Source organism: Musa acuminata, chromosome BXJ3-5 (assembly GCF_036884655.1).
Source record: "Musa acuminata AAA Group cultivar baxijiao chromosome BXJ3-5, Cavendish_Baxijiao_AAA, whole genome shotgun sequence".
Classification (NCBI taxonomy): Eukaryota; Viridiplantae; Streptophyta; class Magnoliopsida; order Zingiberales; family Musaceae; genus Musa; species Musa acuminata.
The window spans coordinates 40,740,482-40,754,500 of NC_088353.1; the positions used below are offsets into that span (position 1 = coordinate 40,740,482).

The 14,019-nt window shown below is 35.9% G+C and overlaps 2 protein-coding genes and 1 pseudogene across 2 annotated transcripts; all 3 read right to left on the reverse strand.

Annotated features, from left to right (window-relative positions):
- Positions 1 to 591: 591 nt before the first annotated feature.
- Positions 592 to 1,578, reverse strand: LOC103985887 (protein PLANT CADMIUM RESISTANCE 8-like). Its single transcript, XM_009403744.3, has 4 exons — positions 1,377 to 1,578; positions 1,197 to 1,268; positions 829 to 1,041; positions 592 to 745 (listed from the first exon to the last, which is right to left on the reverse strand). The coding sequence occupies exons 1-4, from the start codon at positions 1,576 to 1,578 to the stop codon at positions 672 to 674; spliced, it is 561 nt and encodes a 186-aa protein (XP_009402019.1). The 3' UTR covers positions 592 to 671.
- Positions 1,579 to 1,773: 195 nt separating this feature from the next.
- Positions 1,774 to 2,727, reverse strand: LOC103985886 (SNW/SKI-interacting protein A-like; annotated as a pseudogene).
- A 6,677-nt stretch (positions 2,728 to 9,404) lies between these two features.
- LOC103985467 (cyclin-D4-1-like) lies at positions 9,405 to 12,441 on the reverse strand. The gene is made up of 6 exons (XM_065151460.1): positions 11,998 to 12,441; positions 11,374 to 11,459; positions 11,157 to 11,255; positions 10,869 to 11,070; positions 10,648 to 10,769; positions 9,405 to 10,465 (listed from the first exon to the last, which is right to left on the reverse strand). Exons 1-6 carry the CDS (start codon positions 12,299 to 12,301, stop codon positions 10,241 to 10,243), a joined length of 1,038 nt encoding a protein of 345 aa, XP_065007532.1. The 5' UTR covers positions 12,302 to 12,441; the 3' UTR covers positions 9,405 to 10,240.
- Positions 12,442 to 14,019: the final 1,578 nt, after the last annotated feature.

Here is a 14,019-nt window from a genome sequence, read left to right on the forward strand (position 1 = left end):
GGACGAGTTGACCGAGTCGACGTAAACTCGGTACGCTGCCTTACTCTATTCCCCCAAAATAATAATCATGATGACGTGTCCATTCAAAGGCCGTTGGATTTGGGATAATCCACGGTGGAAAATGGCGCGTAGACGTACGTAAAATATGCTGCTCATGTCATAATGTGTTATCGACTTAGTCTAGGATCATTAATGCGAGTGTGCTTAAACTGTATTGTTGTATGTAGGTAAATGGGTCAATTTTTTTGTGTGATTGATCACAATATTTGATTTGGAGATGAACGAGGCAACGATGAATGCTCGAAGAGATGCTATCCTGTTTGTGGCTTACAAGGAAGATGGTCAATTATATATATATATATATATATATATATATATATATATATATATATATATATATATATATATATATATATATTATATATATATATTTATATATATATATATGTCGAATTTGGTGAATGAAATCATGACTATATCCAATGAGTCCATAACAGAAACTCCACTTTGGATAGAATTATCTCAAGATCCACACATCTTCATGTTCATTGCCTATAACATGCTAAATGTGTTATTAGGTGCAACAAATTTTATTCTAAACAAGCTTCCCATTTCCAAACAAAAAATGAAAGATATATAACGAGCACACTCCCTCCCATGGAAGAACTTGCTTACTTGTCCATGGATTGCCCATCTGGAGGAAGAGTCCTTGTTTCCTGCTGTTTAGCAAGGTAACCCAGCCATCCTGCAGACAAACAGAACAGAAGCAAGCATGAGAGAGAGAGAGAGAGAGAGGGGGGGGGGGGGGGGGGGGGGGGGGGAAGGTACCCTGAGAAGGGTCAAGTCCTCTGTTGTGGAGCTCTCTGAACTCCTGGCACAGAGAGCAGCAAGGGCAGAAGAGATGGAGAGTGCGATCATGAGCTGGGGAAGAGATCAAGTTGTACTTCTTCCTCAGCTGTTGCCGGTAGTAGGCACCGAGAATCCAACAGGTGCAGAGAGCAGGAACCAGCAGGATGTACATGAAGCTCCCCAGGGTGCAGCCTCAACAATCATTCACATCATCAGCATCACATTACGTCTATCTCATACAACAAAACTCACGATATGCAGATAGAGAGAGAGAGAGAGAGAGAGAGAGAGAGAGAGAGAGAGAGAGAGAGAGAGAGAGAGAGAGAGAGGAGTAAGTAATTCCTTACTGGTTTGGCCTTCATCCAAGATCTCTGCAATTTGTCCAAAAGTTACACATGGGCAGAAGGCAGTCAACACAGCTGCAATTGAGAAGAGAGAAATCTGTCAACAACCACGAAATGATATCCAACGCATGAAAACATGTGACGAGACGACAGGGGAGCCACGAGAGAAGAAGAGAAGAAAACCATTGGTTTGGTTGTCTCCACAGTCGAAGAGTGCCGTCGTCCACGGCCTGCCAATGAGTTTTTGCTCTTCCTGGCTCGGAGGTTCGTCAGGTGCATGAGACCCCGGCGTAGAGGAAGGCACCAGTTCACGACCGATGACCGGCGGAATAGTAACAGCCGGGGAGGTGTCCGATTGCGTGCCGTCGCTGCTGACCTCCACCATTGCAAGTGCGTGGCAACAACACCGTCCCAACCCGAGACCAGATTTATACACGTAGTAGTCGTTCTCGTAATCTACAATCACCAAAAGCTGTAAGCATCGATACCTCAGAACGCCGGCCTTGTTCTTCTCGTGGACATCGATCGCTATCTCTTCCTATTCACAACCTTGGGTTCTTTTCTATGGTTTCACACTAATTTATTCCTCGATCTCATCAACAGAAGCATAGATATCGAATCTGGATGCGGAAACTGTCATGTTATGCGAGTTGGAAAGCGAGACTTCACAAACTATTGGATAAATCAAGTTCCAAATGTTAGCCATGCCAAGGGCAACCTTCTGACTCATATCTCGGTACCTATGCCTAGTGGTCTTACTCTTCTTCCCCATTGCAGCATCCCTGTTTTCCATCCTTCTCTCCCTCTCCCTCTCACGTCTCCGCTCTTCACGAATCTTATCACGCTGAAGCCGCTCTTGCCGTTCTTCCCTTGTTTCCTTCCGCTGTTCCTGTGGTTCTCCTATTTCAGCATCATCAATCATGCTCTTGTCAGAAGGAGGAGGCGAAGCAGGGGCCGGCGCAGTGCCGGTTCTCTGAGAACGTGCCTTTCGAGCCAATGCACGTAGTTCCTGCTCCTTTCTTTCCTTCTCTTTTTTCATTAGCTCCTTCAGCACCTTTGTTCTCATCTCAATGGCATCTGTTGCCTTCTGTCCAGCCACGCTCATAGCCTTAGCAAACTTAGCATAGTTGTCATTTATTTGCACATCTTGAAGAACCGTGCCATCTTCAGCCAGACGCTCGTCTAAAGGAATTTGTGTAACCTTTTGGATTCATCCAATTGGAGATGCAAGGAGGGATCTTCCAGTCCTGTTGGTCTCTTCACTGAGACAGGGCGTGGTGGGGAGTGCATCACAGGCAGACGTGGTGAATCTGACGCCTTTGGAACTCTCCTGTGCTTGAACTTTGGGGCTCGAGTGGATCTACAGGCATCTCCACCATCCGCATAATCCTCTTTTTGCACCAGAATTGAATGCTGTAGACTGCTGCGGTGGCTTGTACTTGATGAACTTCGACTCTTTGGATTGCACAGGGACATTCTTCGGCTGGGCTACACTCGATCTAACATGAACAATCTTCTCCAAAGCTTCCTTCATCCTCCGCGTGCACTCCTCAATATCTTTCTCCTCCTCACTTTCACGAACAATCTAACATGAACCCTGATATGCTCAAAGAACTCGAGATCAGCTCTAAATTGAGCGACAAATCAGGTAAGAAGACGGGGGAGAAGACGGCGCCAAGAGAAGAGTTTGGGGATTGGTGGGTTGGTGAGTGCAAATACAGAGAGAAGGCCCACAGGAGCTCATCTCTCAGAGGAAGCGACCCTAAAGAAGGTGAATTCAACGAAGACCGGTCCGGTTGGCTTTGTTACAAATGGGCCGGCCAACATTTCTTCGGAATGGATTAAGGTTTAGCCCCATAAAGAAATTAAGCCATTTTTTATGGAAACATTATTTTAGGATAGGTTTAAATAATAAAAAATTTTAAAAAAATTTCTTAGCACTTAATGATGAGAAGAGATTAAAAAAATTTAAAGGCCCTCAAGTATATCTCATTAGGGATTCATAATGAATTATATATTTTATATTTGATACTTGATCATCAAATCCTTCAAATCTCTTATTAATTTAAGCATCATGCGGACCCGGTTGGGTACATCTTGACATAATTTTTTTTATATAATCTCTTATCAAACCCACTCATATACATCAAATTTGTAACACACTCAAACTCTAACCAGAATTATAGCACTAAACCTCCTTCTTATATTGGATAACAAAATTTTATTTTAAGACAATGACACTAGGAGGTGGACCTAACAAAAAATATGAGATTGAGCAACAACATGAAGTGCTCTAATGGTCGAACCCAAAAAGAGATGATTCCCAATATTAATATGGTCGAAACCCCAAAGAGATATTTTTCGATACCAACATGATAAAATCCTTGAAGAGGTGGTTTCAGCACAAACATAGTCGAATCCTCCAAAGAGATAATTCTCAACACCAATATAACCAAACTCCCCAAAGAGATAATTCTCGATACCAATATGATTGAACCTCTTAAAGAGGTGTTTCCTAATATCAATAAGGCAAAACCCCCAAAGAGACATTTCTCAATAATAGCACAATCAAACCATATGAAAAGATAATTTTTTATGCTAATATGGATGAACTCCCAAAGACGTATTTTCTCGTTACTAATATGACAGAACTCCTAAAGAGGTGATTCTCGATACCAACGTGATTGAACCATTAAAGAAGCGATTTCGAATACCAACATGATCAAATCCCCTAAAGAGGTGGCTCTTATTACCAACATAGTTAAACCTCAAAGAGATAGTTCCTAACACTATCATATACTAACATGGTTAAACCCCCAAAGAGATGTTTCCAACACCAAGATGGTTAAATGCTTCAAAGAGATGGTTTCCCCCTAAGAGGTAATTTTTGATACTAACATGGTTGAACCCTCAATAGGTGATTCCCAACACTAACATATTTGAACCCCCAGAAAGGTGGTTTCTGACACCAATATGGTTGAATCTACTAAAGAAGTGGCTCCCAATATTAGGATATTAATGACACTAAAAGGGGCTGAATTAGTAATATAGTATTTTTAATCGATTTTAAGAATTCGATTAAGAAATTGATATATTTCATAAATTTAAGTGATTAAGTTAAAGTTATAAGTAAAGAGAATAAAATTAAGTCATAAATAAAAGAGTAAGTAAAGAAAGCAAACCAATTTATAGTGGTTCTATTTTCCTAACCTATGTCCTCTCTCAATTTCTCGTCTTTTGAGATCATCAGCTTTCACTATCAATCTTTTTTCTAATGGATGAAGTTCAACTACTCTTGTTATAACTCTTTTCTTTTTGACATAACATTCATACTTTTTTTTTTATATAAGATCTTTCATCTCGTATAACTTAGAATTATAGCCAAACTCAAGAGGAGGGAAATACTCAAACTATGTTTAAAATGAGAGCTTATAATACTTTAGTAGCTTAGAATTGGATGATACTCCATCAACCAAGCCTAATTGAGATATTTATATATCCCAAAAGGCTTCAAAAATGGAGCAAAAAATTTAAATCCTCATAAATTTTGGGACACAGGCGATACTACCATTGATATTGAGTAGTATTACCACCGTAACTTTTGACCTTGCAAATATGGACTCTAATGATATTGTCATTATAAAATTTAAATTCTGGATGAGATTACTATTGCTCTAGGTAGTACCATCACCATGGTACTACTATTGAAAAAGTTGATAAAGCATAAACTATGTTTGTCAATTAACTCAGGCAATACTACTACCTAGGCTTAGTGGTACCACTACCCAAGCATGGTCTACGCCACTGGTTTAGCTTTCTAACGAGCCCAATTAAGTCTGACTTCAAGCCTAATATCTTTCTTGATAAGTGAGCTTTGTTTCGATCCAATACTGATATAAATTGATAAAAAATAATCTTGATTAAAACCTCTACAAATCAACCACACATCTAATACATTTATGAAGCTTTCGTATACTCTTCTAGTATATCGTCCTTTTCTTCCAACACTCTATATGAACTTTTGACACCTCATCTTTTCTTCGACATATCACCCATTCCATTGGCATGTCAATTATTCCATGACATTCAATCTTCCAACGCAATATCTGATCCTTTAGATATGATGTCTGAACTTATAGTATAAAGTCTAATCTTTGGTATATTGATCAATCCTGGATGTTCAATTTTTGATATGATAATTTTCCCAACATAATATCCAACTCTCTTGGTTCAATAGTTAGCCCTTTAGTTGTTCAAGTCCGCGATCGAAGTATTAATAACGTCACTTATCTCAAAATCATATTAATATAATAAACTCATCAATTGGTTTCATCATCAAAATCTAATATTCAACACCCAACACCAATATGACCAATGACAGCATGGCCGACATAGCCCAAATCACTTCCTCCGAATATAACATAACCAACACTATCTAAAGTGATCCCTTCGATGATGGTGTGGCTAAAAGCACTTCCTTCGACAAACATAGACCAAAGCTCTTTCTTCAATAATAAAGTGATCAATATGACCCAAAGTACTCTTTTCGACGATGATGCAACCAAAATAGTCCAAAGTGCTTCCTTCAACGATAACGTGATCAACATGATTGACCATTCGTATGACCAACACAATCCAAAATGTTCCCTTCGATGAAAGCATAATTAACATGACCTAAAGTACTACATTCGATGATGGTGCACTATCTTCGATGATGGTGTGACTAAAACATCTCAAAACGCTCCAAACGATAATAATGCTACTAATATGACCCAAAGTACTTTTTTCAATAATAGTATGATTGATGTGGCCCAAAGCGCTTCTTTTGACGATAAAATAATCGACAACAACTCAAAAGCGCTCATTTTGATGGCAAAATAGTTCAAATAGCCAAAAGTCTCAATTTCAACAATGGACATGTCAACATTTGAATAAGAATCACATCATGCCCCAACTTTGTTATTCTTTGACACTATTGATAGGAAAATAATGACATAATTGATACTTCAAATATACATGATCGATACTTCAACATCACATGATTGACACTTGGTCGTCATGTAACTAATACCTCGTGCACGTTACTATCCACATCATAACTTTCATATATCCCACGAATTTGATGATGCATGATTCTATCATAGTCAAGAAATACACATAACTATTCATGATATCATGATGTATCTTTGAGCGTAATATTCTAAAAGTCACAATATAAAAGGCCTCAGATATGTTCGACACTTGATCAAATTCTTAGAACTCTTTACTAATTTAATCATCAAATAAGTTTTGTTGGGTACACTTGATGTAGTTCTTTTTTCTTACAGGATCTCTTATCTGATATCAAATTTACGACGAACTTGAACTCAAACCAAGTTGGTGCCGCCTCCCCCTACCAAATAACCAAATTTTGCTTTAACACTATTACACTAATTTAAGTTAAAATTATTTAAAAGATACATGGGAAGATGAAAATATGGTATCTCAAACCTTTGCAAGCTAATAATTATCTAATGATCTAGCAATTATCGTATCCTAAAAACTAAACAATCAAAGTCCAAGTCCTGTTAATCTGAAAACGATGATGTGCCAATCAGATGTATCATAACAACATAACATCTATAGAAAATAATTCTCATACTTGATACAATGTTGATGTGCTAATCTCTTAGCAAGCATTCTCTTTGGACTCTTTTTTTGTTTCTTTTTCTTTTTTTTTCAAGCATTCTACTCGTTACGATGGAAATTAGAGGATCCAATCTTTCTTTTGACACGTGAGAATTTCACCTCTAAACAAGTGATGTTACGAGTTCGATTATAACTTTCTATGCAGACATCTTCACATCAACTTTTAAATCTCTCACTTCATTCCAAATAAACTTCTTTCCTATTTCAAATTTGATAAGATTCATAAAACAGATTAAGTCGGATCGGATTTGCCACGTCTAGTTCACATCAGATTGACCACAACACAAGCAAGTAAACATTTGAGAGATCTCCTTCACATCCAATTCACTACACAAGCAAGTAAACATCATCTCATTGCAAGAACCAAAGAGATATAGAGATCTCTCAAATGTTAGAGACAGATGAAGGAAGCAATATCTAAGAAACAAAAAATGGTTCAAGAACATAAAAAGTAGCAAAAGATAAGGGGAGTCTATGACCCACCAGCCTGTAGAATTATGGAAGAGGGGAAGAACTAAAGTAAGTATTGAAGTTACCAAAGTTATATAACAACAGTATAATAAATAAATGCATCTTGGTGAAGATAAAAAAGTACATGTGAAAGAAATGGAGTTGAATACTGGAAGGACAAAATTAGGTTTGCCTAATGGCATCTTGATGACATGGATCAACCTGGAAGGTGGCCAAGTTCCAACACAAGCAATGTTGCCATGTAGATAGTATCCATATCCTGGTTCAACTTTTTATGTCTGTCTCATCAGTCTCTTGTTCATAGAACAGCTTCAAGCATGGGGATCTGTGCATTGACAGTCTATAAAAAAAAAAAATGCTTTTGGCAGGATTATAATTTCCTTTGGTTTTTCTCAACCATTACAAAGAGAGTTATATCATACTAATCTGCAAAAGTGTATGTCATTGTAATTTGAACAAATGGGAAAGGCTATATAAGAAAAGCATGCAGTACAGAAATAGGGTTTATTATAGTAAATGACTTTATCATTGGGATGCACTTGTATCCATTGATAGGTTTTTTTTTTATTTTTTAATGAAAAAAATATTTAAGACAATATAATTCAAGTGATGATGGTGATAACAGTGAAGAATGAAGCATTAGAGTTGAAGATGATATAAGAGAAAAATAAGAGGCAATGGCCACATAGGTAATACTAATGTTGGGTAGAGAGATAATGATAATGATGATGATAATGTAGGAAAGGAAAAAAGAAGCAAGAAATGAGAATATATAAGCTAACTTTTCTATGTTACTAGAGTTTTTTATTTAAATTTACTCTGAATATTCATATGCTAGTGTGACCAATTGATGGTAGAAAGTTGGATTGAAATGTAGGAAAATTTTGTAGACATTAAACAGAAAGAGTGCTTTTAGAATATAATAATAACATCATGGTTTACTCATAAGACCCCTTAAATGATAGGTATAGATATTGAAGGATGAAATATAAGCCATAGTGTCTTTAGTATACATGAATTCAAAGACTGCTACCAAAGTGTTAAAACTACACATATCCCTCAAAGTTAATAAGTTTTGCATTCATCTATCTAAATTTAAGTTTAGTGTAATCGTTCTTCCAAAACATAAAACATCATTAGCTATCCATAAATTAACCAAACTCTAATTTACATTAATATCTTTCAATATTTACATATTAAATATCATAATATCTAAGTGATCTATTAATTTCATTTGATCTAAACATTGGTTAAAATAGTTAAACTAAAGTTCATAATAATATACCCATTAGAGTCAATATTAGTTTTATCCATTTTCGATATTGGTCTAATTAGTGTGTTACAAACTCTCCAACATAGGTGTTTGATGTTTAGTCCAGATCAAACTCTAGTATGATATATGTGGGACATAATATAGTATAGAGATAGTTCCACGCCCGTAATAAGTCATTAGGGCTTTATCCATATATAATCTTTTCCTATTCGAACTCTTCAATTTTGGTACAAAATGTCACGACTTGATGGGATAATTAGTTATCAATTTTGTTGAACCTAAATGACTAATCAAAATATTTAAACTAAAGTTGATAATAATACACTTATCAGATCTTTATACATAAATATTAATCTTACTTACTTTCAATATAAGATTAATTTGAGTATTACATTAAAATATTTTAAAATTTATAGATTTATTTTAATTATTTAACTCAAACAAACTAATAAGGGGAATTTAACCATATTTATTTTAAAATAGGGGTTTTCTATATGAATATTAACACAATGAGGGAAATTTAATACATATAAGAATATATATATATATATATATATATACACATAGTTTACAATGATAAAATATATTATTTTAAACTCTGCAAGTTATATGTTTGTCAAGAATCCCTTTCGTTCATGATGCATTCAGTATAGATTAATCAAAATAACAAAGTCTGATTGCCTCTATTTGTCACAAATAAGTGCAGATGTGATAACCTTTAGGTGAAGTGGATCTCACTTAGTGCTTATCCTGTGCTACTGTTCTCTATCAATCTGAACTTGGATGAGGAAAATTATACATATACATCCACATGTATGTACATATGAAGTCCAAAATGCCTTGCAACACCATATGCACAATTTAATGGCCTTTGCCAGATTGGATCTCATGATGTGTTTGATTAGGACTAAATAGACACATTTTCACAAAGGGGGATCCCAAAAGAGGCAAACAAAGCTGCAGGGAGTAATTCTCCTCTGCAAATACAGCTATGATCTTTACATCAGGAACTGAAACTTCCAAGTCTACCAGCAGTCCTACACACATCTAATTAACATTGAATTCTCTGCTCCTTGAAGATTTTGTATGTTGCCTTCCCAATACTTCTACTGACAGGGGCTCTTCTCTTGTGCCATGGGAGAATGAGCAAATTCCAGAGTCAAAGCAGACAACCACTCGACCAAATAGTAGGATGGCAGGCATTAGAAATACAACAAAACTTTTTGAGCAAATCCACTTCTATGTTTTTCTCAATTTCTGTTCCTTTTTTTTGTTTTTGTTTTTTTTTAATGCTAAAATTCTGATCCTGAAAGAAGTTTATTTCCTGATTTCTTCACTTTGAGAAGAATAACCAATGCCTAGCAGCACTTTCCTCCTAAATAGATTCACCATCTCCTTCCATTTCTCTTTAATTTTTCTTAATCTAAAAGATGGTGGATGACACTTTGCTCACTTGCTTGTATCTGTTCCTTTTTTTCTTAATTTTTTTTTTTTGGTGGAAGAACTCCTCAGTACACCAAAATTCTCCCTGAATAAACCAAAATACTTGTTTGAAAGTAGCAAAGCCTGCCAAGAGAGCAAGGAGTACACATTCACAGCTACTTGGTGACATTGATCATCTGCTTACTTTCCTCCTCTTGCTAGCTGGAGAAGTATGGAGACATGTTGCATGTGACACAACAGTTGCATCATCACTGTGATAGGTCAAGTAAGCAGCATCCAACACCCCTACTGGGCTTTGCGGCACAGAGGACACTGATGAGCTACTACCATCTTTAAGTGACTGCTTCCACATGAACACCTTGTCTTGAATCACTTCAAAGCATGCCGACACCCTCTCCTGCAACAACCAAAGTAATGATGATTGAAATTTGAAGCCCATCAAACATCTCCTCGGAGATGAGACTCAAAAGCATTAAACATCTGGTGATAATCTTCAAATTGCAAAACTAGTAGCACCCATGCAAGAAGATTTTGGTCCAAGAAAGATATCAATAGTAATAATGATAGAATCGTTTTTACCTTTGCTACATGAGTGCAAAAGGACAGACTCTTCTCAGCATCCACAACCTGGGTATCTCTCAGAACCAGCAGCGCAATGGCCGCAGCAATCACTGAAGGTCTGAATGCTAGGCAATCTATCCCTGCATCCAATTACACTTGATTCTTAGGCATTCGATTCGATTACCAATGCTAATGATAAATCAGATTCTAAAGTTTATCGCTTTCATAAAGAAATCTACCTTTAACTGTGCCCAAGATGAGTTCTGTAGATCGAGAAACCAACAACTTGGTGGGTGCATTGCCACCACTGAACTTGTGAAGGAAGAAATCTATGTACGAGAAAGGTGTCACAGCTTGCATCCTCCATTTGAGGGTGTTCAGCACCAGAAGCTCCATTCTCTGAATAGTCCTATCTTCAAACACATATTTTGTTTCACCAACCTAGCCAACAAGATACAGATAGGGTAGCAACAGAGAGATTTTGCAAAGATTCTATCGAGATAATTGTGTTCTTGCTGTCATCTCACCTGTAAATCCAGGGACAGAAGGACTTCAGTTTCCTCCATCTTGGCAGCCAAAGTTAGGCAGGCCACAACCAACAGCTGTGTCATCCAAGTCTTGCCTTGCTACAATTACAAACAACAAAAGGATGGGAGTAAGTTGGTGAATTATTGGATTGACAGAAAGGCATATGAGCAATGTGTGCATGAAATATCAGATTATAGACGATGAGAGTGCTCTTACTGGAAACTCATAGGCAGAGAGGAACCGATCCAAGTAATTGACAGATAAATAAGCACTTAATGGTCCAAAATTGTAATGGGCATGAACCTGTTAGACAAACCACAAATGCCATCAGTCTACAACTGAGAAGAACAAATCTGGAAGCAAGGGGGAGGAAAAGAAGAAATCATTTTCATTGTTTAGATATAAGACATGAAAGACAAATAATTTAGAACAATGTGATCTTCGGAATCACATTTCAGCCAGTTCTCAGACAAAATTCAAGTTTTTTTCTTATCTTAGCGATCCAATAATTCACACAAACCTATGGACACAAAATAAAGGTAAATCGGAATGTCTAATTAGGAATACCAATATAACAGAGGTATAATTGAACATAAAATGGAAAAAAAAGCGCCAAAAAGAGAAAAAAAAAAAAAAAAAAAAAAAAGGAAGAAGAAGAAGAGGGCACATCAAGTAGCAAGAAATGTAGTTAGCAATGGCAGCAGTCTTATAATTATCCAAATTACTCTTTTTTGCTTTGTTTTGAGCAAATCAACTTAAATCGAAAGACTATTCAATGAGTTCAACTAAAGAGACAAGGAACAACAAAGAAGAAGAGAGGAGAAGAGACGAGAGAACCCTCCTTCCACATCCAATCGATGGCATCTCCCCTGAGGGAAAGGTCCAAAGCCCCGGAACGCAGCCTTTGGCCGTAGTCCTCCCTCGGCAGATGCCCCTGTTCCCTCTCGACCAACCAACCCAAGCGCTCATCCGACTGCAGGGTAGAATCCACCGGGAGATCCCCGTAAAAATCAAACCTTTTTGGTTCAGAACCCCAACTAGGCCTGTGCCCACGCTGCTCCTCCACATCATCAAAGCCCAGGACGCTGTCACCATCCTCAGCACAAAGGAGGATGGAGGAAGCAGAGTCATAGCTTGGACTCATTGCTCACCGAGAGAGAGCGAGAGAGGAGATGTAGAAAAGGGAAACGTGAAACCTTCAGTTACCAGAAAGGGTCCTTTTTCTCCCACCCTCCCTCCCTCCCTCTTCTTCCCTCAAAGGTGACTCCTTGTCACATTGAAACTGAGTTCCATGGAAGCAGAGGATAAGAGGAGGGCTCACTGTTGTATAGAGAGAAAAGTGATAGTTTTGTAGGGGAGGAAGAGAAGAGAATAGCAAAGGAAAATAAAGGAAGAAATAATTAAAATATGTACTCTTTTTTCTTTAGAGATGATGATGATGTGATAATTTATTGGTGGGAACAGTTTGAGAGGATTAGATTGTGTATGATATTTCTGTATCATAATCCCTACAAAATATGAATTAAGGGAAGGTTTCTTGGGACTTCAAAAGCTTGGATATGTTTTCTTAATTAACATTTAATAATTTCCCAATGATAATGACATTATCTACATAAGTATACTTCATTAGAATTATTGTTCATAAGATTGATTGCAAAGATGAAATATGTGAGGAGTGCTAATTACTGACATTGTTATATTATTAGAAGAATTGTTAAAGTAGGAACAAAAGATAAATTTTCAGTTGTCAATTATTATCAAATTATTAGTAGAAAGACACTTGCCATTGTTGTTTGATATTCCTTCATTCCTTTTTGTGGTCTTCATGTACTGTATAAAGAAAATAATGATACCTTCTGTTCTATATGGTGTGAAATGAGATGGCATGATTCCAAAAGGTGAATGCATTGCCAAATTAGATTCACAAGAAATGGGTGATATGTTCTCTACTCCTTTAATTTTGGCCTTAGATTTAGACGTTAGGAATCTGATATGTTGCATTAAAGAATGTAAAACCATTATATATGGACTTTTATGTATGTTAGGGCTTGGAAGGCAAACAGCTCAATATGTGTCTGCTCTACATGTCTTCTTTCGTTACTTTATTTCCAATATATATATATATATATATATATATATATATATATATATATATATATATATATATATAATTCAACATATGAATTGGATCGGTATTTACTTATTCGATTAAGTATTGATAAAAAATTAATAAAAAAATCATAAGATTAAGGTTATAGTTCAATTATCATTTGTTATCTTTTAATATCTCCAAATGATATAAAACAATAAATCTTTTTATTGTGGTTTCATACCACTCTTTGAATTTTTTTTTACTAAAAAAAAAATAAAAAAACTTTATGGAGAAAACATTTTGTTCGACCTTAATAGTTACGATATAAATAATAATAATTATTTTTCTCACTTGACATAATTACTAGTCGAATCAAATAAATCTTATATTACGATACAAGGTTTATTTTATCGATTCATACCAATACACCGATCAATCGATAGTACGATATGTATCGTCCTATATAGATGTATCATGTGTGGGATGTACTGATGATATGAAAAATCGATAGAAAATAACTTTAATTTTTTAAAAATAGAATAAAAAATAGATTAGGGTTCTTTAATTAAAAAATATAAATTTAGTATAATTTAATAAAAAAATTTAATTAGGAAATAATAGTGGTACAAATCTTTTTTTTACTCTAAAGAGTAGTTTTGTGATAATTTTGGATCATCTTTCCATTGATATTAAATTAACTATAAAAAATTGAGTTGAATTGTTAGATTATTTGTTAAATAATTTAAATTTTAAGATTTAAATGAACCAAG